At 50.3% G+C, this 27,940-nt stretch overlaps 3 protein-coding genes across 6 annotated transcripts in view; 2 read left to right on the forward strand and 1 right to left on the reverse strand.

Annotated features, from left to right (window-relative positions):
• MMP25 (matrix metallopeptidase 25) overlaps positions 1-777 on the forward strand; it is a 55,627-nt gene extending 54,850 nt beyond the window's left edge. For both annotated transcript variants that reach the window (XM_083152231.1, XM_083152230.1), the window contains exon 10: positions 380-777. In XM_083152231.1, coding sequence (XP_083008357.1) covers positions 380-645 — 266 coding nt within the window. In that variant the 3' untranslated portion in view covers positions 646-777. The remainder of the gene's footprint in view (positions 1-379) is intronic.
• On the reverse strand, positions 687-27,788 carry LOC146019722 (uncharacterized). 2 transcript variants are annotated; one of them, XM_083152228.1, is made up of 15 exons: positions 27,632-27,788; positions 25,797-26,052; positions 25,622-25,723; positions 25,384-25,539; positions 23,568-23,654; positions 16,977-17,027; positions 16,412-16,444; positions 16,198-16,248; positions 16,048-16,107; positions 15,823-15,970; positions 9,369-15,667; positions 7,939-8,124; positions 1,746-1,850; positions 1,586-1,675; positions 687-1,164 (listed from the first exon to the last, which is right to left on the reverse strand). In XM_083152228.1, exons 2-15 carry the CDS (start codon positions 26,033-26,035, stop codon positions 1,155-1,157), a joined length of 7,617 nt encoding a protein of 2,538 aa, XP_083008354.1. In that variant the 5' UTR covers positions 26,036-26,052; positions 27,632-27,788; the 3' UTR covers positions 687-1,154. The 2 variants fall into 2 exon arrangements, with proteins under 2 accessions (XP_083008354.1, XP_083008355.1); XM_083152229.1 differs by lacking the exon at positions 27,632-27,788 and adding an exon at positions 27,471-27,601.
• THOC6 (THO complex subunit 6) overlaps positions 27,713-27,940 on the forward strand; it is a 34,579-nt gene continuing 34,351 nt past the window's right edge. The window contains exon 1 of one of the 2 annotated variants that reach the window (XM_083152232.1): positions 27,713-27,860. In XM_083152232.1, the coding sequence (XP_083008358.1) occupies positions 27,846-27,860 (15 nt within the window). In that variant the 5' untranslated portion in view covers positions 27,713-27,845. Of the gene's footprint in view, positions 27,893-27,940 lie in introns of both variants that reach the window. The other variant, XM_083152233.1, reaches the window with a different exon arrangement.

A 27,940-nucleotide genomic window follows, 5' to 3' on the forward strand; every position in this document is an offset into this window, starting at 1 on the left:
ACCAATCACCCCTGCTGACAACGCAGGAACCCAATGCAGCAGCACAACCCACTCTCCATGCTATACTGGCCCTACCGGTACACACATTAGTGCCTGACGTGGGGATGGGAGACAAGCTAATAAGCGTCCAGTGTCCAGATGATCAATGGCCTCATATGGCAATGAGTACAAAGCAACTAACACAGCATGGCACCTTCTACCAGCCTCAGCAAGGGGTAAGACATAGGCACCCACCTGCCAGTCCGGGGACACATGTAAAGCCATATAACATGGCTACCTGTAAGTTTTGTGTAATACCCCAGCATGTCCCTACTTGCCCCGCTGTAGTGTAATCTTCCGGATCTATGACTAACGCTACCACTCTTCCACCCCCACACAGGTGACACGTATTTCTTTAAGGGAGCTCAGTACTGGAAATTCCAGGATGGTAACCTGGAGGCAGAGCACGGGTACCCCCGTAGTATTGCGCAGAACTGGATGTACTGTCTACAAGCCGCTCCTCCCCTGTTACCCACGGGAGAACCCGAAGGACGCGGTCAGTGCAACTGCCACTGTCTTACTGGGAAGGGCCTGGCTGTCCATGGTGCCAGGCTGGGGGCCACCAGCATGGCTGCTGTGCTCACTCTATGGCTATCCTCATATTGAGGCGGAGAGAAGAAGCAGCCGGCAGCGGCTCACCGGTCCCCTCTGTGCACAACCTTTTATTGACAGAAAGAATTCTCGCTGTACAGATTACAAAAAGAAAAAGGAACAAAAATAAACACAACAGAAGTTTCACTGTTTCAATTCACTTCTTACGAAATTGCCTACGCAGAACAAAAAGGGGGTTGGTGGGGTGGGGGAACATGTTGGGCATCATCACCTCGAGAAAGGGGGATGGTGGCACTTGTCCAAAACAACCATGGTGGGGCAAAATTGTGCCAACAGCAGTTCACTGGTGGAAGATGGGGCAGCAGAGAGCTCCACACAGGGGTGGCAGAAAATGTCCCGAAATCTGTCCACTGAAGTGGAGGGGCAAATCCCCCAACAATCTGTCCGCTCCATAAAAGTCCCGGAACCAAGGAGAATGGATGAACTTGGTAGGTAACTGGTAATGGGCTCCTGAAGAGTGCAAGTCCGTGGTTGTTAGAGATAAATCACGAGGAGGCGACCAATCAGGGAGACCTGGAGAGGAGGATGACAAGGAGAGGTCACAGCTGGCATCATAATAAAACATTACACAGAGACCATATGAGATATTACACCTAGGGGGCCCCGTGCTCCGCTCGCCCCACCTATAGAAAGTGGTCAGACGAGACACATCCTGTGGCCAAGCTATGGTGGCCTGGCGCCTCTGAGGCATCACAGGGCTGTCCAATGGTGGCCTGGCGCCTCTGAGGCGTCACAGGGGCCATGTCTCACTGCTTACGCATACATCATTAGGGCGATACAGTTACAGCACAGTCAGGCACAAGCTACACAGGGCATAGATCCGTGTCACCCGGGTATTGGTGGTAAAGCATTAGAACTGTGTGTGACATGACATACATGCCCCAGCCGTCGCTGACTTGTGGATAACAGAAGCCGCACATGCAGCAGCCATTACCTGGACCTCCGCTGTGAGAACCTGGAGCCATGAGTCTCTCTCCTGCGCTTCCTCTCAGGGGAACCGGGACCTTTCCGAGGTTCATGGTCCCTGCAACAGACAGAGGTCAGTCCTGTACCCAGCAGATTGGGGGGGGTGCGCTAGCCATGAGATTACCTACCTCTGGCGAGGCGGGGGAGATGGAGCGCGCCGTCGCTCTGCCGGAGAGTAACTCAGGGAACGGGAATCGCGCAGGGAATCAATAGGCTTCCGAGGACTCCGGGACCTAGAAACGTGAAGGGAACATTCAGTATCGCAGTAGGCCGAGTATACACTGAGTGCGGTCACACTGCACTATATAACAATGCCGAGTATACACTGAGTGCGGCCACGCTGCACTATATAACAATGCCGAGTATACACTGAGTGCGGCCACGCTGCACTATATAACAATGCCGAGTATACACTGAGTGCGGCCACGCTGCACTATATAACAATGCCGAGTATACACTGAGTGCGGCCACGCTGCACTATATAACAATGCCGAGTATACACTGAGTGCGGCCACGCTGCACTATATAACAATGCCGAGTATACACTGAGTGCGGTCACGCTGCACTATATAACAATGCCGAGTATACACTGAGTGCGGCCACGCTGCACTATATAACAATGCCGAGTATACACTGAGTGCGGCCACGTTGCACTATATAACAATGCCGAGTATACACTGAGTGCGGCCACGTTGCACTATATAACAATGCCGAGTATACACTGAGTGCGGTCACGCTGCACTATATAACAATGCCGAGTATACACTGAGTGCGGCCACGCTGCACTATATAACAATGCCGAGTATACACTGAGTGCGGCCACGCTGCACTATATAACAATGCCGAGTATACACTGAGTGCGGCCACGCTGCACTATATAACAATGCCGAGTATACACTGAGTGCGGCCACGCTGCACTATATAACAATGCCGAGTATACACTGAGTGCGGCCACGCTGCACTATATAACAATGCCGAGTATACACTGAGTGCGGCCACGCTGCACTATATAACAATGCCGAGTATACACTGAGTGCGGCCACGCTGCACTATATAACAATGCCGAGTATACACTGAGTGCGGTCACGCTGCACTATATAACAATGCCGAGTATACACTGAGTGCGGCCACGCTGCACTATATAACAATGCCGAGTATACACTGAGTGCGGCCACGCTGCACTATATAACAATGCCGAGTATACACTGAGTGCGGCCACGCTGCACTATATAACAATGCCGAGTATACACTGAGTGCGGCCACGCTGCACTATATAACAATGCCGAGTATACACTGAGTGCGGCCACGCTGCACTATATAACAATGCCGAGTATACACTGAGTGCGGCCACGCTGCACTATATAACAATGCCGAGTATACACTGAGTGCGGCCACGCTGCACTATATAACAATGCCGAGTATACACTGAGTGCGGCCACGCTGCACTATATAACAATGCCGAGTATACACTGAGTGCGGTCACGCTGCACTATATAACAATGCCGAGTATACACTGAGTGCGGTCACGCTGCACTATATAACAATGCCGAGTATACACTGAGTGCGGCCACGCTGCACTATATAACAATGCCGAGTATACACTGAGTGCGGCCACGCTGCACTATATAACAATGCCGAGTATACACTGAGTGCGGTCACGCTGCACTATATAACAATGCTGAGTATACACTGAGTGCGGTCACGCTGCACTATATAACAATGCTGAGTATACACTGAGTGCGGCCACGCTGCACTATATAACAATGCTGAGTATACACTGAGTGCGGCCACGCTGCACTATATAACAATGCTGAGTATACACTGAGTGCGGTCACGCTGCACTATATAACAATGCTGAGTATACACTGAGTGCGGCCACGCTGCACTATATAACAATGCTGAGTATACACTGAGTGCGGCCACGCTGCACTATATAACAATGCTGAGTATACACTGAGTGCGGCCACGCTGCACTATATAACAATGCTGAGTATACACTGAGTGCGGCCACGCTGCACTATATAACAATGCTGAGTATACACTGAGTACAGTCACGCTGCACTATATAATACAGAGTATACACTGAGTACGGTCACGCTGCACTATATAATACAGAGTATACACTGAGTACAGTCACACTGCACTATATAATACAGAGTATACACTGAGTGCGGTCACACTGCACTATATAATACAGAGTATAAACGGAGTGCGGTCACGCTGCACTATATAATACAGAGTATACACTGAGTGCGGTCACGCTGCACTATATAATACAAAGTATACACTGAGTGCGGTCACGCTGCCCTATATAATACAGAGTATACACTGAGTACAGTCACGCTGCACTATATAATACAGAGTATACACTGAGTGCGGTCACGCTGCACTATATAATAGAGAGTATACACAGTGAGGTCACACTGCACTATATAATACAGAGTATACACTGAGTGCGGTCACACTGCACTATATAATACAGAGTATACACTGAGTGCGGTCTCGCTGCACTATATAATACAGAGTATACACTGAGTGCGGTCACGCTGCACTATATAATACAGAGTATACACTGAGTGCGCTCACGCTGCACTATATAATACAGAGTATACACTGAGTGCGCTCACGCTGCACTATATAATACAGAGTATACAATGAGTGCGCTCACGCTGCACTATATAATACAGAGTATACACTGAGTGTGCTCACGCTGCACTATATAATACAGAGTATACACTGAGTGCGGTCATGCTGCACTATATAATACAGAGTACACAGAGTGCAGTCATGCTGCACTATACAATACAGGGTATACACAGTGTGGTCACGCTGCACTATATAATACAGAGTATACACTGAGTGCGGTCACGCTGCACTATATAATACAGAGTATACACTGAGTGCGGCCACGCTGCACTATATAATACAGAGTATACACGCACTATATAATACAGAGTATACACGCACTATATAATACAGAGTATACACCGAGTGCACTCACGCTGCACTATATAATACAGAGTATACACTAAGTGTGCTCACGCTGCACTATATAATACAGAGTATACACCGAGTGCGCTCACGCTGCACTATATAATACAGAGTATACACCGAGTGCGCTCACGCTGCACTATATAATACAGAGTATACACTGAGTGCGGCCACGCTGCACTATATAATACAGAGTATACACGCACTATATAATACAGAGTATACACGCACTATATAATACAGAGTATACACCGAGTGCACTCACGCTGCACTATATAATACAGAGTATACACTGAGTGCGGCCACGCTACACTATATAATACAGAGTATACACTGAGTGCGGCCACGCTGCACTATATAATACAGAGTATACACTGAGTGCGGCCACGCTGCACTATATAATACAGAGTATACACTGAGTGCGCTCACGCTGCACTATATAATACAGAGTATACACGCACTATACAATACAGATTATACACTGAGGGCCTTATTCTAGTTCACTCTTTCTGACAAAATCCTTCTTAGTTGGACAAAACCATGTGCACTGCAGGGGGGCAGATGTAAAATGTGCAGAGAATTAGATTTGGGTGAGTTATTTTGTTTCTGTGCAGGGTAAATACTGGCTGCTTCATTTTTATACTGCAATATAGATCTCACTTTGAAGTAAAACCCCACCCAAATCTAATTCTCTCTGCACAAGTTACATCTGCCCCACCTGCAGTGCACATGGTTTTGTCCAGCTAAGAAGGATTTTGTCAGAAAAAGTGAACTAGAATGAGACCCTGAGTGCGGTCACGCTGCACTATATAATACAGAGTACACAGAGTGCGGTCATGCTGCACTATACAATACAGGGTATACACAGTGCGGTCACGCTGCACTATATAATACAGAGTATACACTGAGTGCGGTCACGCTGCACTATACAATACAGGGTATACACAGTGCGGTCACGCTGCACTATATAATACAGAGTATACACTGAGTGCGCTCACGCTGCACTATATAATACAGAGTATACACTGAGTGCGCTCACGCTGCACTATACAAGACTAAGTATGGTACTTATGTAATATCTGGGCTCCCGTTTTTCTTATGAGACCGCGTCCGCTCGCCACGCTTCGGGCACGGTGGCTCGCTGCGCTCGCCACACTATATAAAATCAACTCCATGCGTAGTTGGATAGTAGGGGTATGAAAAAATGGGGTGCATTTAACATGGGAGCCCAGATAATACATAAGTACCCTAAGTATACACTGAGTGTGGTCACGCTGCACTATATAATACAGAGTATACACAGAGTGCGATACAATACAGAGTATACACAGTGCGGTCACACTGCTCTATACAGTACAGAGTATACACTGAGTGTGGTCAGTGTACCGGTCACACCGCTCTGTATAATAATACAGAGTATACGCTGATACCGGTCACACCGCACTGTATAATAATACTGAGTATACTCTGATACCGGTCACACCGCACTGTATAATAATACTGAGTATACGCTGACACCGGTCACATCGCTGTGTATAATAATACTGAGTATACCCTGATACCGGTCACACCGCTGTGTATAATAATACTGAGTATACGCTGATACCGGTCACACCGCACTGTATAATAATACTGAGTATACACTGACACCAGTCACACCGCTGTGTATAATAATACTGAGTATACGCTGATACCGGTCACACCGCACTGTATAATAATACTGAGTACACACTGACACCAGTCACACCGCACTGTATAATAATACTGAGTACACGCTGATACCGGTCACACCGCTGTGTATAATAATACTGAGTATACGCTGATACCGGTCACACCGCACTGTATAATAATACTGAGTATACGCTGATACCGGTCACACCGCACTGTATAATAATACTGAGTATACGCTGATACCGGTCACACCGCTCTGTATAATAATACTGAGTACACGCCGATACCGGTCACACCGCTCTGTATAATAATACTGAGTACACGCCGATACCGGTCACACCGCACTGTATAATAATACTGAGTATACGCCGATACCGGTCACACCGCACTGTATAATAATACTGAGTACACGCCGATACCGGTCACACCGCACTGTATAATAATACTGAGTACACGCTGATACCGGTCACACCGCTCTGTATAATAATACTGAGTACACGCTGATACCGGTCACACCGCACTGTATAATAATACTGAGTATACACTAATACCGGTCACACAGCACTGTATAATAATACTGAGTACACGCTGATACCGGTCACACCGCACTGTATAATAATACTGAGTACACGCTGATACCGGTCACACCGCACTGTATAATAATACTGAGTATACGCTGATACCGGTCACACTGTACTGTATAGTAATACTGAGTATATGCTGATACCGGTCACACCTCTCTGTATAATAATACTGAGTATACGCCGATACCGGTCACACCGCAGTGTATAATAATACTGAGTACATGCTGATACCGGTCACACCGCACTGTATAATAATACTGAGTACACGCCGATACCGGTCACACCGCACTGTATAATAATACTGAGTATACGCTGATACCGGTCACACCGCACTGTATAATAATACTGAGTACACGCTGATACCGGTCACACCGCACTGTATAATAATACTGAGTATACACTGATACCGGTCACACCGCACTGTATAATAATACTGAGTATACGCCGATACCGGTCACACCGCACTGTATAATAATACTGAGTATACGCTGATACCGGTCACACCGCACTGTATAATAATACTGAGTACACGCTGACACCGGTCACACTGCACTGTATAATAATACTGAGTACACGCTGATACCGGTCACACCGCTCTGTATAATAATACTGAGTATACGCTGATACCGGTCACACCGCTCTGTATAATAATACTGAGTACACGCTGATACCGGTCACACCGCACTGTATAATAATACTGAGTATACGCTGATACCGGTCACACCGCACTGTATAATAATACCGAGTATACGCTGATACCGGTCACACCGCACTGTATAATAATACCAAGTATACGCTGATTCCGGTCACACCGCACTGTATAATAATACCGAGTATACGCTGATTCCGGTCACACCGCTCTGTATAATAATACTGAGTATACGCTGATACCGGTCACACCGCACTGTATAATAATACCGAGTATACGCTGATTCCGGTCACACCGCTCTGTATAATAATACTGAGTATACGCTGATAACCGTCACATCGCTGTGTGGTATTACACAGAGGAGTAAAATGGAATTATATTAAGGACGGTTGCACCATACAGAGGTCTGCAGAGCATTGCACTCACCTCCTCCTATTCGGTGCGGCTGCTTTCTTATGAGAAGAGGAAGAGGAGGATGAGGAAGATGATGAAGAGGAGGAGGAGTCTGAATCTGAAGAAGAGCTTGATGAAGAGGATGAAGATGAAGAGGAGCTTGAGCTTCGGGAACGTCGGGATTCTCCCTTTGTCTTGTGATGCTCAGGGAGCAGTGAGCTGGGGGAGACAGAAAGCAGGACGAGTCACCCAAATGCAGACCGTCACAATGTTAGAGTGCCCATACCAGAGTGTCCCCCAGCCACCACACAGTCAGCATACCAGAGTGTCCCCCAGCCACCACACAGTCACAAGGCCAGAGTGTCCCCAGCCACCATACAGTCAGCATGCCAGAGTGTCCCCCAGCCACCATACAGTCAGCATGCCAGAGTGTCCCCCAGCCACCATACAGTCACAAGGCCAGAGTGTCCCCCAGCCACCATACAGTCAGCATACCAGAGTGCCCCCAGCCACCATACAGTCAGCATGCCAGAGTGTCCCCCAGCCACCATACAGTCACAAGGCCAGAGTGTCCCCCAGCCACCATACAGTCATAAGGCCAGAGTGTCCCCCAGCCACCATACAGTCAGCATGCCAGAGTGTCCCCAGCCACCGTACAGTCAGCATACCAGAGTGTCCCCAGCCACCATACAGTCAGCATGCCAGAGTGTCCCCAGCCACCATACAGTCAGCATACCAGAGTGTCCCCAGCCACCGTACAGTCAGCATACCAGAGTGTCCCCAGCCACCATACAGTCAGCATGCCAGAGTGTCCCCAGCCACCGTACAGTCAGCATACCAGAGTGTCCCCAGCCACCGTACAGTCAGCATACCAGAGTGTCCCCAGCCACCATACAGTCAGCATGCCAGAGTGTCCCCAGCCACCATACAGTCACAAGGCCAGAGTGTCCCCAGCCACCATACAGTCACAAGGCCAGTGTCCCCAGCCACCATACAGTAAGCATGCCAGAGTGTCCCCCAGCCACCATACAGTCAGCATACCAGAGTGTCCCCAGCCACCATACAGTCAGCATGCCAGAGTGTCCCCAGCCAGCATACAGTCACAAGGCCAGTGTCCCCAGCCACCATACAGTCAGCATGCCATAGTGTCCCCAGCCACCATACAGTCACAAGGCCAGAGTGTCCCCCAGCCACCAGGCCAGAGTGTCCCCCAGCCACCATACAGTTACCATGTCAGAGTGTCCCCCAGCCACCATACAGTCAGCATGCCAGAGTGTCCCCCAGCCACCATACAGTCAGCATGCCAGAGTGTCCCCAGCCACCATACAGTCACAAGGCCAGAGTGCCCTCCAGCCACATGTATACAGAACGCACTGCGAGGCACTGACTGCAGGGCAAAGCTAGAAGAACAGGTGTTCACACCCGTACTAATATGTACATGGAAGTAGTCACTACATAATCACCTTTCAGGATTTGAAGCATTGTCAGGAGGTGCAGCCGCCTTTCGGTGGGTCGCTTCCAGCTCAGACAGAACCCTGGTTGGACTCGTCAGTTTTGGAGGTTTTCTTGATGGGGCACTCGAATCCGTAGACTGTCCACCTTGTTTGGAGAAAACATTGTGTGGGGACAACGAGAGGTCCTCTCCATCTAAGTTTTCTGCCATGGCGCTGGCTGACAGTTCTGCCTCGATTTTCTGGCTACCGATGTGTGCCATCTTAGAGTCCAGTTCAGAATGGACCTCCATGCTCCGAGAGGATGGAGGGGTACCTGGGGCTGTGTTGGCTCTGAGCAGCCGTGGAGGAGATCGGCTACATTCATCTACAGCTGGCTGCGTGTGAGAGAATGAACTACTGGTGTCAGGAGTTTCGGTCTTACTGGCAGTATGCCTTTCCTCCAGTGCAGCTGGATCTCCCTGGGATGGGCTTCCTGCCGGCCTGTCGGTATGCTTCTCCAGTTGTGGTGGAGATGGGGACTGCAGCTTCTGGGAGACCTCTAGCTGGCTGGGCTGCACAGTGGTGGAAAGTGATAGTGTGGCTGAAGGAGGTGGTTTTGCAGGTGGGCTAGATATTCTTGCTGGCGAACGAGAACTCTGTGGATGTAAGTCATATTTGTCTGCCCTTGGAGACTTGGATCTTCCATGTGCTCTTGGCCCTCGAGACCTGTCTGGACCAGGAGACGATGGTGAGCGGCTGTGCCTAGAAAAAGCAGTCACCTTGCTGCTCTTATACCTCGCAGGTGAACGGGACCTTGGCCGCCTCCTCTCAGGTGACCGGGATTTCCTCTGCGGTGTCCATGGTCTCCTACGTCTAGATGTGGACCTGGACCGGTCCCTTTGGTAGTAACCAAGAGGCCTGTCACGCCTGCGTGGGGAGCGGGATCTTTTTGGGGAAGATCTGGAATTATCCCGACGGGAATAACGGGACGGTTCATTTCTGGATAAAGACCTTGATCTGGCTCTCCAAGGTGAGGAACCAGAACGGCCCCGATGAGAGCGCCATGTTCGGTCAGCGCGTGGCCGTGACCCAGAACGACCTCGCCTAGGAGAGGAAGGAGATCTGCGACTCACCCATCTCCTACGATCTTGCCAGGATGGTGAACGCCTTGTAGGCGATCGTGAGCGATTTCTACGAGTGTATCTGTCCGTCCTGGATCGAGAACGAGACCTAAAGGCTCGGGGAGGTGTCCTGCGCCGGGGTGGGGTTTTGGATAATGCTTTTTTAGGAGGAGATCGTGATGGAGATAGTCTACTGGGTTGGTGCAATTGCTTGCCTACTGGACGCGAGACCTCTTTCTCCCTTACTGGTGACCTAGATGAGGAATGAGAACGGCTGGGTCTTATTTTCTCTCGTACGGCTCCTGACCTGAAAGGCTCACGTCTAGGCGAGGGAGAACTTGCTCTTTTAGCTGGTGATGCTATGCGTCTTATTGGAGGAGGATCAGACATTGGGACCCTTTGGCGATGAGGAGAAGTGCTTTCTTCAGAATGGCTGTGCTGGCTTGAAGAGTCTGAACTGCTGTCTTCAGAAGATGAATCTGAGCTACTGCGCCTCAGAGAAGATTGGGACTTAGGACTATCGGGAGGCGATTTCTGTTTGAGCACATGATCCTGCCTTACAGACTCCGTCTTCTCCAGTTTTTCTGTGGCTGGGCTATCAGAGGGATCTGTTCTTCTACACGCAGCAGGTAGAGCAGGGCTGGCCTGTCTAGGAGAGTCATCATCCGGATGGTTGTTTGGAGACTCTTCGCAACTCTTCGCAGGGGCTTTGCCTTCACTACCTGAGTATATAACAGGACTGGTAATTCTTGGAGAGGAAGAGATTTCTTGAATTGGAATTTTAGCTAAAATTTGACCAATAGTAGTTGGACATTCCTTGTAAGTTCCAGGAGATGTAGCAATATCTGTGAATTCAGTCACCGGCTTCTCAGGAGAAGCTCCTATATTGATCTTGTTAGATGCGGCTTTTTCTGCCAAGTAGCCAGGACATTTATCAGTGCTCAGGGACGCATCAGCAATCGAGGAAAGGGGCTTTAATTCACTATGGGATAATCCTACATATTTTTCATCAGATACATCCCGATTTACAGGAGACACCAGTGGCCTTACAGTTTCCAAAGGGTCCTGCTTTGGAGAAAGACTGGCCGCGGAATCACGGCTTGTCCGTAGCCTTTTTGAGGGAGGTGATGCAACTTTCTGCACCGGTAAAGAACTTTCTGCATCTTCCTCTTCTGAAGAGGAGGAGGAGGAAGATGAGGAGGAGGAGGAGGAAGAGGAGGTTGAAGAGGAAGACGAAGACGAGGATGATGAAGAGGAGGATGATGAAGACGAGGAAGTTGATTTACCTCTCTTGGTTGATCTTTTCTGTATAGCCTTTGGAACTGGAGAAGAGTCAGCATTTATGGGTGGGGAATCATCCTCCGACACATGATCAGATGGTTTGGTTTGATTACACGAAGCTTCCTTAGCTGGTTCAACTGGAGAGGCCTTTAACTCCAGGTCAGGCTGATCATCCAGCCTATTCCTGTGCAGCTTAGACACTGTTAGGCAGGATCCTGTGCCATTGGTATCGGGGGCCAAAGCCATTGATGCTTTATTAGGGACTCCTGAAAGTAAAGGTTTAGAGGACATCTTAGCATCATCAGAACTATCAGAAGTAGTCTTGCTCTTTGAACGGCTTCTTGCTTCATCCCAACGTGAAGATTTATCTTTACTGGTAAGTGGGGGAGTTTCGCATTTTTGTGACTTTTCCAAAGGAGAGTCAGGTCGCAACAAGAGTGGCTTCACATAAGAGGTCTTTGACCTGCTAACATTGTCATCAAAAGAAGATTTCACTTCATGCCAAGAATGCACAAATGCCTTATTATGCAATGGTGACTTGGACTTCTCTTCACAGTCTGAGTGGTGTGGAGGGGACGCTTTATCTACAGACAATTTTGAGTGCTTGTCCTGTACAGAGGACCTTCGTTTGTGCTCGGACATCTCAGACCCAGAATCGCTTTCAGAGGATGACTCAGAAGTCCTTTTGCATAGTGAAGTCTTGGATGCCAGAGATTTCTCTCGAGATTGCCTGGATTTAGAGTCCGGTTCTGGTGATGAACCAGAAATAGACTTTGGTCTGTGGGATGCACCTTTGTGTTCCATTTCTAATGCTTTAAAACTTTTTGTGTGTGACAATTTAGATTCGGGCTCCTGCTCGGATCTAGAACCACTCCTATGTTGGGATGACCTTGGTTCACACTCTGATGACCTAGAAGTAGCTTTGTTACCAGGAGATGTTGGGTAACTAGACTTCGAATCAATTGAGGAATGAGAGCTAGATCTGTGTTTATTTTGTTGCATCAATGATAAATCAGAACTAGTTTTGCTTTGTTGTGGTCTAGATTTCATGGTTCTTTCTGCTGACGATTCTGATCTCTCCCTATTCGGATAAGCTTTCACTGTAGAACTTTTGCCTGGTGATGACCCAGAGCTAGTTCTGAGTTCTGCTTTCCTACTTCTAGGTTTGCATTCCGTAGAGGAACCCGAGCTGTCCCTTTTCGGTGGTCGCCTACTCCTGGGCTGGCGTTCTGAGGAGGACCTTGAACTAGATCGGGTTTGTGGCAATCTACTTCTGGGCTGGCTCTCTGAAGAGGACCTTGAACCAGCTTTAGACTGTCCTGATAATGATCTAGGTCCAGATAGAATGGACTTTGATGTACCATAAGATGATTCAAACATTTGCTTATTGTGTTTACTGGTTTCAGGGTCAGAAATTTTGGACTTTACTTTAGAGGATTTGAAGTCACTAGATGAAGAGTCAGATCTACTTCTGTCCTTTGAAGGCTTTGTTTTGCATTCGGTAGATGATGAGGAACCAGTCTTCTGTGGAGAAAATCTTTTCATTTTCTCTTCCGAACTTTGTCTTGATCTTCCTCTCTTTAGCAATTGTTTCTCTCTGTAATCAGAGTCTGGTGAAGACCCAGACCTCTCTTTGCTCTGTGAGGAACTAGACTCATTTCCACTTTTGGAGGAGGATCCAGACCGGCTTTTATGCCCAACTTGCCTCGGTCTAGCTGCATGCCCCAAAGTCTGGACCTTTTCTGGGGGAAATATTCGTTCACGATCAGACGAGGAATCAGATTGATCTTTTTGAGAGGTTTTACCTTTGTATTCATGAGATGATCTGGATTCATTTTTATGTGGAATTATTTTGGAACTGCTTGAAGATGACATATCTTGCTTGCGTTCCAAAGACCGATTCCTTACAGGAGACACAGGTGACTTGCCACGAGAAAGGGTGGACATACCATCAGACTTCGGCCTGGACTCAGGAGACACACTGGCCTCCTTAAGCACGGTTCTTGATTTATCAGCATCACTACGGATTGGTGCTGTATATTCGGGGGATCTACTTCTGTGTGAGTTCTGAGAGACTGGTGACCTTGATGGGCTCCTAACTCGTGCAGCCTTGTTTCTCCATAGCTCTTTATTTTCCGAAGTCTCCAGTGGCTTTGTTGTCTCTGGAGAATGCTTTTTATGTCTACCTCTGCTCTCAGGGGAAGAGCTACATCTTCTATTAGAATCAACCCGTTTCACTGCCTTTCTGGATGCATTATGCCTTTGGAGAGATGGTGATCTGGATGTCCTTGTTGGCTTACGTTTTGCAGGGGATTTGGACCTGGAAACAGAGCGTCTGTCTTTTGTTCTTCTAGAGAGACTTTTTTGTACTGGAGACACTGAACGTGATGGAGATCTTCTGTAGGTCCGAGGTCTCTCTACAGCTTTAGGAGATAGTGCTTTCTTCTGAGTTACTCTAGAATGCACCTGTTGCTTCGGAGACAATGAACGTGGGGCTTCTCTCTTTCTTGGCGTTTGTGAACGAGAATTGTTCTTTGCATAAGAACGTGGGCTAATGCTGCGTGACCTAGAACCCAACTGAGCTTCAAAAGGCGACCGGCCCTTGTGGTATCTTGATGTAGAACGAGAACGCGATCTTCTACCACGCGATGTTATCGGTTTCTGTTCAGTCTTTGACAGAGTTGTATTTCTCCGCTTTAAAGACCGAGAACGTGACTTTGCTCTCCTTAGTGGAGATCGGGTGCATGATCTTCTTTGTCTAGAAGATGACTTAGAACGTGATCTTGACCTCCTTCGAGGCGAAGGAGCAGCTGAGCTTTTATTCCTGACTGGAGACCTAGAAGGTGACCTTGCTTTAGTCTTATATGACTGGGACCGACCCCCTCCTCTCTTCTGAAAATTGTCAGAAGCAGACTTTTCATATGGCAGTGCTGTCTCACGTTTGCCATCACCACGAGGGGACTTTACCTTATCACGATAGTGGTGAGGTGGTGTCCTTGATGCAGATCTTGCTCTTCGCTGGGGAGTTCTTGATCTAGCTTTGTGCGGGGGACTAGGAGAGGGCGATCGTGCTTTTCGTGGGGATTTTTGGGGCGATCGAACTCTGCTTCTAGGAGTTTTTGATTTTGCCCTTCTTGGGGGTGTAAAGGAGGGTGATCTTGGTTTGCGACGAGGAGATTTTGAACGACCTTTTCTTGGTGGGGATTTAGAGATTGAACGATTTTTAGGGGGCGGGGTATGTAATTTAAGTGGTCTCTGAGGACTGCGTGAAACACTTTTCCTTGACATCCTGCCAGGGTCTCCTCGTCTAACTGGTGACTGTTTTGCTTGTGCTGCAGACTTTCCGAGGTTACTGCCACTTTGTTGTTCTGCTCTATTGCTCATTTCTTTCCTGCCCTTCTCATGATCAGACGTTTCACTTCCTGAGGATGAGGAAGAGGAGGAGGAAGAAGATGATGACGAGGAAGAGGACTGTGCACTGTTTGATTCATCCTTACTTGGGACTGGTGGAGAGAGTTTCTTATCAGTATATTTTCCGTGCCTTGAAGAACTCTCCTTGGGTACTTGTTTTGGGGAAGCCTTCTCTTGGGATGGACTTCTTTCCCTCCTTGATGATTTAGTAGACTGCTTCTGCCTAGCAGGTGATGGCCTTTGTTCAGGAGAATGAACCCTGTGTCTCCCTTCCATAGTCTTCTCCTTTGGACTGTCATTTTTACCTCTCTTCCTGAGAACCGGACTATATGCAGGTGACTTCTCTCGGACAGGTGACTTGTCTCGGGTAGTAGCAGGAAGTGAACTCTTCTCAGTCCTCTCTCGGTTCTTGGTTTCTCGCTTATTGATGTCCTTATCAGCTCCCGGCTCTTTACGCCTTTTAGGAGATAATGATGAGGACCGGTCTCTGCTACTTGGCTCCTTTCTTGATCCCTTCTGAAAGGCAAAGCCAGGAGAGTGTAAGGATACAGTAGGACACCGCAGTATAAAACCACCCAGATAAAGACAAGAGGAACAATGATGGAATCTTACCAAATGCATGCATTATGCTACCATTCCCCCCATTGTAAGATATCAGGGGCAATACATACCACTCTATGTCCCTGCTCTGGACTCCGGCCTCGGTCAGCTCTGCGGTCCCGGCTGGGGGTGACCGATCTACGTCTCTCTGGGGTACGCTTTGTGGTATCAGAGGGTTTGCGCTTTTCCACGTTACTCTTGTGTGGACTGCTCCGTGACCTGCGAGATAAGAGGTGTGTGAGGGGAGATTACCACACGCATACAAATGGCATGAACAGGACAGCTAGCACCGTTACCTGCTGCCGGAGCTCCTGTCGGCTGAGGACGATGACGCACGTCTCTCCTTAGAGGAACCACTGCAGGAGACAAATAAGGGCAGTGTTGTATGATGGTACAAATGTGACCGATTGAGGGTCATCCGCACTTATACACAGTCAATCGCTCACCTTTTAGCCTTCTTGTCCTTAGTTTTGCGTTTGTTTTTCGGGCTGGATGACCTGGAAACAAAGTTACAGATGAAAAAAAAAAAAAAAAATCATTTTCAACAGGGGGACAATCATTGGGCATGAGGAAACACCCCCCGTTATAGCAGGCCATTAAGTTCCAATGGAACCTCAGAAGTAACTGGTATGTGATCATGTGTGACATCAGCCTTCTCACCTGTGCTTCCTCTTTTTAGAGTTTGAAGAAGACCTAAAAGAGGCAGAAAACACATGAAGCGGTTATACAAGTGGCGCGACGCACAACCAGAGCGCGACGCACAACCAGAGCGCGATACACTGGTCCTACTTGTCTCCCCAGGAGGGGCACTTAATATGCCTTTTTTTACATGTGATAAATGATATGCGATTTATAGTCTGTAAAAAAAACTCCCAGGGCAGCTCAAGGGAAATCAGATATGATACATTGCGGGCGCTAAAAAGCACGTGTTGCTGATGGGCAGATTCCGATGTTTCTTATGTACAGTACATCAGGAGACCACACAGGTTCAAGATCTTTCGAGATTTAATCTCGTCATCAGGTCGAAAGATCTTGAACCTGTGTGGTATCCTGTTATTTCAAGTCGTCTGAGTGCCGCCAGTGTACCAGTTTATAGGATGGGACACACACGGCGTATATAGTTGGGGGAGAAGTGCACATATACAGGAAGTAATCACACAGGTTGTAGGATGGGACACACACACACACACACACACACTACAGTAGATGGGGCTGGCAGGCGTACCTGTGTTTTCGGGACCCTTTCTCCCGGTGACTGGAGGAGCGGCTGGTAGACCTGGGGGACACATAACCAGATATAAACACAGTGTTCCCTGGTGTCTGCGCCAGCTGCTGATCTGTGCACTGTGCCATCCCAAATCAACGACAGAGAGACAAACAGCATATTCCCCTGTGACCCCAGAAACAGGCGCAGCCGGCCAGCAATGTGCTTCTCTCTGCTGGTGCTAGTGTGCTCTGCTCGCTCCCGGGTCACACGCTATTTACCATAACACAGCAGGTAACCCCGGGGCCGTGCCCATATGCAGGTCACCGCCAGTTCCCCCCGTGGTGTCCTAATACAGCAGGTAACCCCGGGGCCGTGCTCATATGCAGGTCACCGCCAGTTCCCCCCGTGGTGCCCTAATACAGCAGGTAACCCCGGGGCCGTGCCCATATACAGGTCACCGCCAGCCCCACCCCCCTGGTGCCCTAATACAGCAGGTAACCCCGGGGCCGTGCCCATATACAGGTCACCGCCAGTCCTCCCCCGTGGTGCCCTAATACAGCAGGTAACCCCGGGGCCGTGCCCATATACAGGTCACCGCCAGCCCCCCCCCTGGTGCCCTAATACAGCAGGTAACCCCGGGGCCGTGCCCATGTACAGGTCACCGCCAGTCCTCCCCCGTGGTGCCCTAATACAGCAGGTAACCCCGGGACCGTGCCCATGTACAGGTCACCGCCAGTCCTCCCCCGTGGTGCCCTAATACAGCAGGTAACCCCGGGACCGTGCCCATGTACAGGTCACCGCCAGTCCTCCCCCGTGGTGCCCTAATACAGCAGGTAACCCCGGGGCCGTGCCCATATACAGGTCACCGCCAGCCCCCCCCCTGGTGCCCTAATACAGCAGGTAACCCCGGGGCCGTGCCCATGTACAGGTCACCGCCAGTCCTCCCCCGTGGTGCCCTAATACAGCAGGTAACCCCGGGGCCGTGCCCATATACAGGTCACCGCCAGCCCCCCCCCTGGTGCCCTAATACAGCAGGTAACCCCGGGGCCGTGCCCATGTACAGGTCACCGCCAGTCCTCCCCCGTGGTGCCCTAATACAGCAGGTAACCCCGGGGCCGTGCCCATGTACAGGTCACCCCCCCCCCCCAATGGTGCCCTAATACAGCAGGTGTATTTGTAAACAATGCAGAAAGTCTTCAAAACACGTATACACTTCCAGATGCGTCTACTATACATATATGTACATACGTAGTGTTCTTTCCAGTACCCTGCACCTTTCAATACCCGTGCAGTTCCGCTGTCTGCTGTGGAGCTTCTAGTGTAATCTGGTCTGTACTGCGATACAGACTCCAATATGATATAGACACCACAGCAGACAGTGACACCCCAGGCAGGGAAAATGAACTACAAGAGGGTGCTAGACTGAACACTACATACCGATCATTATACACATGCCAGGTACTGCTGGCACTACATACTGCTACATTATACACATGCCAGGTACTGCTGGCACTACATACCGCTACATTATACACATGCCAGGTACCTGCTGGCACTACATACCGCTACATTATACACATGCCAGGTACCTGCTAGCACTACATACTGATACATTATCCCTGCCAGGTACCGCTGGCACTACATACGCTGGATACATTATACACATGCCAGGTACTGCTGGCTCTACATACCGCTACATTATACACATGCCAGGTACCTGCTGGCACTACATACTGACCATCCGACCATTACAGCACTAAGTTTACTACCGTATATACTCGAATATAAGCCGAGTTTTTCGGCACATTTTTTTGTGCTGAGAAAGCCCTCCTCGGCTTATATTCGAGTGAGGGTCACACTGTGGGGGAGACGGGAGGACGGAGCTGCCAAAGGTGGGACCCGGCATGTGCGCAGGCTGCCACTCAGACGGACCAGTCCTTCGGCGCAGCCCAGCAGCCGCGTCCAGGAGCGCACGGTCCAGCTCCGAGTCACACAGCAGCACAAGGAGGAAGTCGCGGTCCTGACCACCTGCAGCCGCCGGGAGAGAAGGATAACAGACCAGGACGATTGCGGGAGGGACGGCGTCTCACATGGCGCTGCAGCACCACAGGCCCCAGCACACTTCAGGTACTCCACAGCAGCGCAGGTCCCACAGAATGGGGTATAAGGGGAACCACAGATGCCAGCATTGTTCCACCAGGAGGGGAGGGTGGGGTGGGCAGACTGAGTGGCCTGGAAGCACACACATTGTTGTGTGCAGACATCAGATTGCAGCTGCTGGCTGCTCTCAGTCAGTGGGCTGTGTCGTGATGTCTCATGTGGTAGGTTCTGCTGTGTTGGTAGACCTCCGGCTCCAACGCGGCCAGCCTCCGACCGTTATCTGTGCTGCTATCTATTTTGCTGTTGGTGTGTACTACTATTGGCTCTGGCATCTTTACCACTTTCCTCCGCTCCACCTAATCCTCTCCCCATCAATCCTCTCCCCCTCTCCTTTGGCTCCTAGGCTTATACTCGAGTCAATAAGTTTTCCCAGTTTTTTGGGGTTAAATTGGGTGCCTCGGCTTATACTCGGGTCGACTTATATTCGAGTATATACGGTATGTAAGGAGTCCTCAGTAATCCAGCAACTCCCACATGTACCAAGCAGTGAGTATGATTACTAGAGCGGAGCGACTGACCTTACAGCTCTATGTAACCAGGAGATGGTGTTCTCCCATTTATTTCTCTGTATGTGGGGTCACTGCGGCTTCTAGGACACATGTACCAAGCACTAAGTATGATTACTAGAGCGGAGCGACTGACCTCACAGCTCTATGTAACCAGGTGGCGCCATTCTCCCATTTATTTCTCTGTATGTGGGGTCACTGCGGCTTCTAGGACACATGTACCAAGCAGTGAGTATGATTACTAGAGCGGAGCGACTGACCTCACATCTCTACATAACCAGGAGGCGCCATTCTCCCATTTATTTCTCTGTATGCGGGGTCACTGCGGCTTCTAGGACACATGTACCAAGCACTAAGTATGATTACTAGAGCGGAGCGACTGACCTCACAGCTCTATGTAACCAGGAGGCGCCATTCTCCCATTTCTCTACATGCAGGGTCACTGCGGCTTCTAGGACACATGTACCAAGCAGTGAGTATGATTACTAGAGCGGAGCGACTGACCTCACAGCTCTATGTAACCAGGAGGTGCCATTCTCCCATTTATTTCTCTGTATGTGGGGTCACTGCGGCTTCTAGGACACATGTACCAAGCAGTGAGTATGATTACTAGAGCAGAGCGACTGACCTCACAGCTCTATGTAACCAGGAGGTGCCATTCTCCCATTTATTTCTCTGTATGTGGGGTCACTGCGGCTTCTAGGACACATGTACCAAGCAGTGAGTATGATTACTAGAGCGGAGCGACTGACCTCACAGCTCTATGTAACCAGGAGGCGCCATTCTCCCATTTATTTCTCTGTATGTGGGGTCACTGCGGCTTCTAGGACACATGTACCAAGCAGTGAGTATGATTACTAGAGCGGAGCGACTGACCTCACAGCTCTATGTAACCAGGAGGTGCCATTCTCCCATTTATTTCTCTGTATGTGGGGTCACTGCGGCTTCTAGGACACATGTACCAAGCAGTGAGTATGATTACTAGAGCAGAGCGACTGACCTCACAGCTCTATGTAACCAGGAGGCGCCATTCTCCCATTTATTTCTCTGTATGTGGGGTCACTGCGGCTTCTAGGACACATGTACCAAGCAGTGAGTATGATTACTAGAGCGGAGCGACTGACCTCACAGCTCTATGTAACCAGGAGGTGCCATTCTCCCATTTATTTCTCTGTATGTGGGGTCACTGCGGCTTCTAGGACACATGTACCAAGCAGTGAGTATGATTACTAGAGCAGAGCGACTGACCTCACAGCTCTATGTAACCAGGAGGCGCCATTCTCCCATTTATTTCTCTGTATGTGGGGTCACTGCGGCTTCTAGGACACATGTACCAAGCACTAAGTATGATTACTAGAGTGGAGCGACTGACCTCACATCTCTACATAACCAGGAGGCGCCATTCTCCCATTTATTTCTCTGTATGCGGGGTCACTGCGGCTTCTAGGACACATGTACCAAGCAGTAAGTATGATTACTAGAGCGGAGCGACTGACCTCACAGCTCTATGTAACCAGGAGGCGCCATTCTCCCATTTCTCTACATGCAGGGTCACTGCGGCTTCTAGGACACATGTACCAAGCAGTGAGTATGATTACTAGAGCGGAGCGACTGACCTCACAGCTCTATGTAACCAGGAGGCACCATTCTACCATTTATTTCTCTGTATGTGGGGTCACTGCGGCTTCTAGGACACATGTACCAAGCAGTGAGTATGATTACTAGAGCGGAGCGACTGACCTCACAGCTCTATGTAACCAGGAGGCGCCATTCTCCCATTTATTTCTCTACATGCAGGGTCACTGCGGCTTCTAGGACACATGTACCAAGCAGTGAGTATGATTACTAGGAGCGGAGCAACTGACCTCACAGCTCTATGTAACCAGGAGGCACCATTCTACCATTTATTTCTCTACATGCAGGTTCACTGCGGCTTCTAGGACACATGTACCAAGCAGTGAGTATGATTACTAGAGCGGAGCGACTGACCTCACAGCTCTATGTAACCAGGAGGCACCATTCTACCATTTATTTCTCTACATGCAGGTTCACTGCGGCTTCTAGGACACATGTACCAAGCAGTGAGTATGATTACTAGGAGCGGAGCAACTGACCTCACAGCTCTATGTAACCAGGAGGCGCCATTCTCCCATTTATTTCTCTGTATGTGTGGTCACTGCGGCTTCTAGGACACATGTACCAAGCAGTGAGTATGATTACTAGGAGCGGAGCAACTGACCTCACAGCTCTATGTAACCAGGAGGTGCCATTCTCCCATTTATTTCTCTGTATGTGGGGTCACTGCGGCTTCTAGGACACATGTACCAAGCAGTGAGTATGATTACTAGAGCAGAGCGACTGACCTCACAGCTCTATGTAACCAGGAGGTGCCATTCTCCCATTTATTTCTCTGTATGTGGGGTCACTGCGGCTTCTAGGACACATGTACCAAGCAGTGAGTATGATTACTAGAGCGGAGCGACTGACCTCACAGCTCTATGTAACCAGGAGGTGCCATTCTCCCATTTATTTCTCTGTATGTGGGGTCACTGCGGCTTCTAGGACACATGTACCAAGCAGTGAGTATGATTACTAGAGCGGAGCGACTGACCTCACAGCTCTATGTAACCAGGAGGTGCCATTCTCCCATTTATTTCTCTGTATGTGGGGTCACTGCGGCTTCTAGGACACATGTACCAAGCAGTGAGTATGATTACTAGAGCGGAGCGACTGACCTCACAGCTCTATGTAACCAGGAGGTGCCATTCTCCCATTTATTTCTCTGTATGTGGGGTCACTGCGGCTTCTAGGACACATGTACCAAGCAGTGAGTATGATTACTAGAGCGGAGCGACTGACCTCACAGCTCTATGTAACCAGGAGGCGCCATTCTCCCATTTATTTCTCTGTATGTGGGGTCACTGCGGCTTCTAGGACACATGTACCAAGCAGTGAGTATGATTACTAGAGCGGAGCGACTGACCTCACAGCTCTATGTAACCAGGCGGCGCCACTCTCCCATTTATTTCTCTGTATGTGTGGTCACTGCGGCTTCTAGGACACATGTACCAAGCAGTGAGTATGATTACTAGAGAGGAGCGACTGACCTCACAGCTCTATGTAACCAGGAGGCGTCATTCTCCCATTTATTTCTCTGTATGTGGGGTCACTGCGGCTTCTAGGACACATGTACCAAGCAGTGAGTATGATTACTAGAGCAGAGCGACTGACCTCACAGCTCTATGTAACCAGGAGGTGCCATTCTCCCATTTATTTCTCTGTATGTGGGGTCACTGCGGCTTCTAGGACACATGTACCAAGCAGTGAGTATGATTACTAGAGCGGAGCGACTGACCTCACAGCTCTATGTAACCAGGAGGCGCCATTCTCCCATTTATTTCTCTGTATGTGGGGTCACTGCGGCTTCTAGGACACATGTACCAAGCAGTGAGTATGATTACTATAGCTAAGTGACTGACCTCACATCTCTACATGACAGTGGGGATTTGCAGCCAGAAGACTACTAGTTAGGCTGGCCTGTCATGGTGGGGTCCCAATCGTTAGGTTCTTCCACACCACACTCAGCAAATCCCTGTAGTGGGAGCGAGTGTGGCTTAACACTTTAGTGACAGCACACTTGCAGGTGACCTGGTAGTTCCAACAGGGCAGACTTTGACCAAGCACCCTATGGCAGTGCCAGTCAGTGAGGACCCAGGCATTGCTATAATCATCCTGTACTGCTGTCACCCGCTCCAACTCAGCATCCACCTATACATCAGAGCAGAAGTAACTGGTGCATGCATGATACATCCGTCTCACAAGTACATAGGCTACAAATATGTCCAGGACAGTCGGCCTTGCACAGGTAAGCAGATAAGCCAACAACATAAATGTACGCAGTAACCCCATGACTGCTCGGTGCACCCAAATATACTGCACTCACCGGCCTCCATCTTTTTTCTTCTTCTTTTTCTTGTGCTTGGATGGCGTAGGAGAAGGAGAGCGCGACGTGTCAGAGCCGGCGACCATACTGCGAAGCACACAGAGAAGATAGTTACTGCGTGGTGATATGGCGGTTACTGCGCAGTGTCATACACTACATGCGGCTCATAAGGTCATAGACAGAGCGAGTGCAGCCCCCCAATAACTGGAGGACTGTGCAGCAGGAGTGGTTATATATCGCCAATACAGGGGAGAGTCCTAAAGCTACAGCAGAGGCCCTGACTGGAAGAGGCCAGGTCCAGCAGCTTTATGGTAACAGCAGACGTCACTGTAGCGCTCAACACGGCCCGTTATATTTATGGTTGGGCCTTACGCAGTACGGACCAGCTTACCAGTTACCACACTCGTCCTGTAAGGCGGGCTAAAGATTTCTGCTCAATCTGCCTGGTGGGTACAAAATCCGGCAGTTTATTACCCAGTTTCATTTCACTGGTTGCTTGCGGAATGTAAAAAAATAATATGTATATAATTTTTTTTTACATTCCTACTTCTATTTTTTCTTTCTATATTCATTGTTTTCCAGCTCCATTTCATTCTTTTTCTTCACTGTGGTTTTACTTCAAATACTTCCCATTATATTCTCTTTATTAATACAGCTGCTCCCTATACCATAAACCCAGGTAGATGGTCCATTACCATCTCCAGTCACCACTTTAATAATCTTATTGTCACATTCTCAAACCTACCTAACCACAAATTAGCGCTCATCCTTCTATAAATGTACCTAATTCAACATGGATCGCAGCTGTGAAGCTGAAGATGACTGAGGAGAAAACCTCCACCGTCCAGACAGAAAATGCCCTGTGCAAGTCTGTGACTATCGCAGATCACTACACACCCGCAGGTCCCTACACAAATCCCAAAGTACAGAAGTGACTGCAAATGTGAGTAATTCTGAGGCTGTCACTACTCTGCGACTGAGATGGGTCCACTGCGTGTTAATCCCTTACATTAACGCGGTGATACAGACATATCTCCACACACCTATTGTGGGAGAAAGCTATACATATGTCATGTACTTGGTACTTCGAGTTAAGGTGCATACACACTGGGCCCAACATGTAAGCAGAGCGATAATGGGGAAAATCGCTCAGTACATATACAAATGGATGGTTATGGAAAGCCGTCCACCCCATCATTCATTCGCTGGTAATACCAGCAGAAGAGCGGCGACCAGCCACGATGCAGGAGCCGGTGAAAGTGAGCTGGGCCTTTAGCGTAATGTAGCAGATACAAATGACCTGCGCCAGACATTTTATCAGACGTGTGATTTGCCTATTTACTCCTTCATTTGGCCTCATACGGCCCGTATACACCAGCCGATTGCGGTGGGAGTCAGCAGCACAGTTCCTGATGCCGGCAGGGAATAGGCTGCGGAGCATTACGCAGCATGTCCCTCATTAAGGATCCGCTCCCTCGTCTGTACGTGGGACCACGCATCGATCGTCATTGGAGACACACATACAGGGGAATATAATAATAAATGTCGCTCAGAAGTGCCAAAATACGGGATCTGGCTCATTATATCACCCAGTGTGGACATACCTCAAGTTCCCTACAGTGTACTAAGTACTTAGCCTGTCTCGCACTAAACAGGGACATCTGATGCCCTCTTTATCTTGTAGCACTACAGACACCCCACCTGCGCAGCTCAGGTCACATGACTGCTGGATATGGAGACGCATTACATGTTGCGAGGAGAGACACAGTACTCCATGATCACAGTGAGGCCATAAAGCACCGCTCAGCCCACCCACCTGTAGGACTTCTGCTGCTCCTGCTGCTTGGCGGTTGCTCTGCGGTTGGGGTCGAAGCTGCTTCCATCCACATAACTGTCGCTGATGCCAAACGCAGCACGCAGACGCTCGTTCTTCTTCTCATTGGCCTCTGCCAGCTGGTGAGTCTCTGAAAGGCTGGAAAGGTGAGGGGTAAGAAAGGGGCTGACCCGGCAAGGGGCTGGTAAGGGAAGGACAGGTGGGGTGAAGGAGCACCTACTTGGCTTTCAGCTTCTCCCCTTCTTTGATGGCAGTCAGATCCTTCTCTTGCAGCATGAGCCTAAAGGTGGCCACCTTCTCCTGAATCTCAGCCTCGCTGTACCTGGAAGATAGAGAGAGCGTCAGCAGATACGGACAGGGAGCGTGGCACAGAAAGCCCAGGTGTGGCATATTACCCCTGCTCCTCCATCATCTCTTCCAGCTCCAGGCATTTCAGCTCCACCTTCCTTTTTCTTTCATGGTCCAAGATCTCCTGATTGGGCTTCTTCACCAGGAGATTCTCCAGTTTCTTCAGCTCTTCCTCAGACTTATAATCCGTCCGGTCCTTCTTATGTCTCACCGATGACAGGTTCCGCTGGACATACCCATTTGTGCCACTGCCTCGCGGGGTCGGTAGCCCAATTCCATTGTACATTGTACTGACGTCACGGCCTGTAGAGGACAAAAGGAGACATGGCTCAGAGCACACGGCTTATAGACCTAGATCAGGGGTAGCCAACTCCAGTCATTGTTAACGATATGGGTGGTAAGGCCTGTTGTGGAGTGTCTGGGGCTTACCGCCTGTTGTGGAGTATCTGGGGCTTACCACACAGATCCATGGGAGCTAATTAATTACTTCCCTTGTGACCAGGAAAATGTAACAACTGCTAGTTCCAGAGGACCAGATCTGTCTGCCACTGTCTGACACATACCCCCGACCTCCCCTCCACCTTTACCCCAGGGCCACCCAGACCTCCCATCCACCTTTACCCCAGGGCCACCCAGACCTCCCATCCACCTTTACCCCAGGGCCACCCAGACCTCCCATCCACCTTTACCCCAGGGCCACCCAGACCTCCCATCCACCTTTACCCCAGGGCCACCCAGACCTCCCATCCACCTTTACCCCAGGGCCACCCAGACCTCCCATCCACCTTTACCCCAGGGCCACCCAGACCTCCCATCCACCTTTACCCCAGGGCCACCCAGACCTCCCATCCACCTTTACCCCAGGGCCACCCAGACCTCCCATCCACCTTTACCCCAGGGCCACCCAGACCTCCCATCCACCTTTACCCCAGGGCCACCCAGACCTCCCATCCACCTTTACCCCAGGGCCACCCAGAACTCCCATCCACCTTTACCCCAGGGCCACCCAGACCTCCCATCCACCTTTACCCCAGGGCCACCCAGACCTCCCATCCACCTTTACCCCAGGGCCACCCTGACCTCCCATCCACCTTTACCCCAGGCCATCCTGACCTCCCCTCCAAGCTTACCCCCAGGGCCACCTTGACCTCACCTCAACCCTTACGCCAAAGCCACCCTGATCTCCTATCCATCCTTACCCCACAACCACCCATACCGCAGGGCCACCCTGCCCCCCAATACCCCCCTGACATATGGGCCACCCTGGCCCCCTATACCCCTTGTGCCACCCTGCCCCCTATACCCCCCTGAGATATGGGCCACCCTGGCCCCCTATACCCCTTGTGCCACTCTGCCCCCCCCTGACATATGGGCCACCCTGCCCCGTATACCCCCCTGACATATGGGCCACCCTGAACCCCCTATACCCCTTGTGCCACCCTGCCCCCTATACCCCCTGACATATGGGCCACCTTGACCTCCTATACCCCTTGTGTCACCCTGCCCCCTATACCCCCTGACATATGGGCCACCTTGACCTCCTATACCCCTTGTGTCACCCTGCCCCCTATACCCCCCTGACATATGGGCCAACCTGCCCCCTATACCCCCCTGACATATGGGCCACCCTGCCCCCTATACCCCCCTGACATATGGGCCACCCTGACCCCCTATACCCCCGGGGTCGTATTGTACCCAGGAGGCCCCGGGGCGGCAGGTACCGGTTGGGACACGAGGCAACAGTCGGTACAGCGCCGGTAGGCAGCCCAGTACCAGGCGGCGGATCCCGGGGTCGGGTCAGGGACTAGGCCGGGGTAGTGCCAGCACCGAGCACTCCGCTCCCGCCAGCCGCATACACAGAACCCCGAGCGGGCATCATTACCTGTGCGGGAGTCCCGGGCGGCGGGTTCCGGTTCCGGTCTCAAGGCCTGGCGCGGGGACTGATCGCTGCGACACTCGGGACGGCGCGTGCACCGTACGTAGCCTGCGTCACTGGCGTGCCATGCGTGCGGGGCGGGGCCTCTGCCGACGTCAGCCTCCCAGGCTGCACCGCGCTTCCGTGACGTCAACGCAGAGCGCCGAGGAAACGTGACGTCATGTTACCGGCGGAGGTGAGAGGGCAATCGGGGTACGGGGACTCCCGGTAAATACTCAGGGGAACGGGACGGGTGCAATGGGGGGCTCCCAGGGT

This window comes from Crinia signifera, chromosome 7 (genome assembly GCF_055691185.1).
Source record: "Crinia signifera chromosome 7, ASM5569118v1, whole genome shotgun sequence".
Classification (NCBI taxonomy): Eukaryota; Metazoa; Chordata; class Amphibia; order Anura; family Myobatrachidae; genus Crinia; species Crinia signifera.

Bases quoted from the DNA above. Each gene is read 5' to 3' on its own strand.
- LOC146019722 (XM_083152228.1), bottom strand. From the start codon at position 26,035: ATGTACAATGGAATTGGGCTACCGACCCCGCGAGGCAGTGGCACAAAT. The intron at 8,125-9,368 runs GTGATTATGTAG...TGTCTCCCCCAG, and splicing joins AATGCTTCAAATCCTGAAAG to CTCACTGCTCCCTGAGCATC. The intron at 1,851-7,938 runs GTGAGTGCAATG...TCACGTTTCTAG, and splicing joins GCCGCACCGAATAGGAGGAG to GTCCCGGAGTCCTCGGAAGC.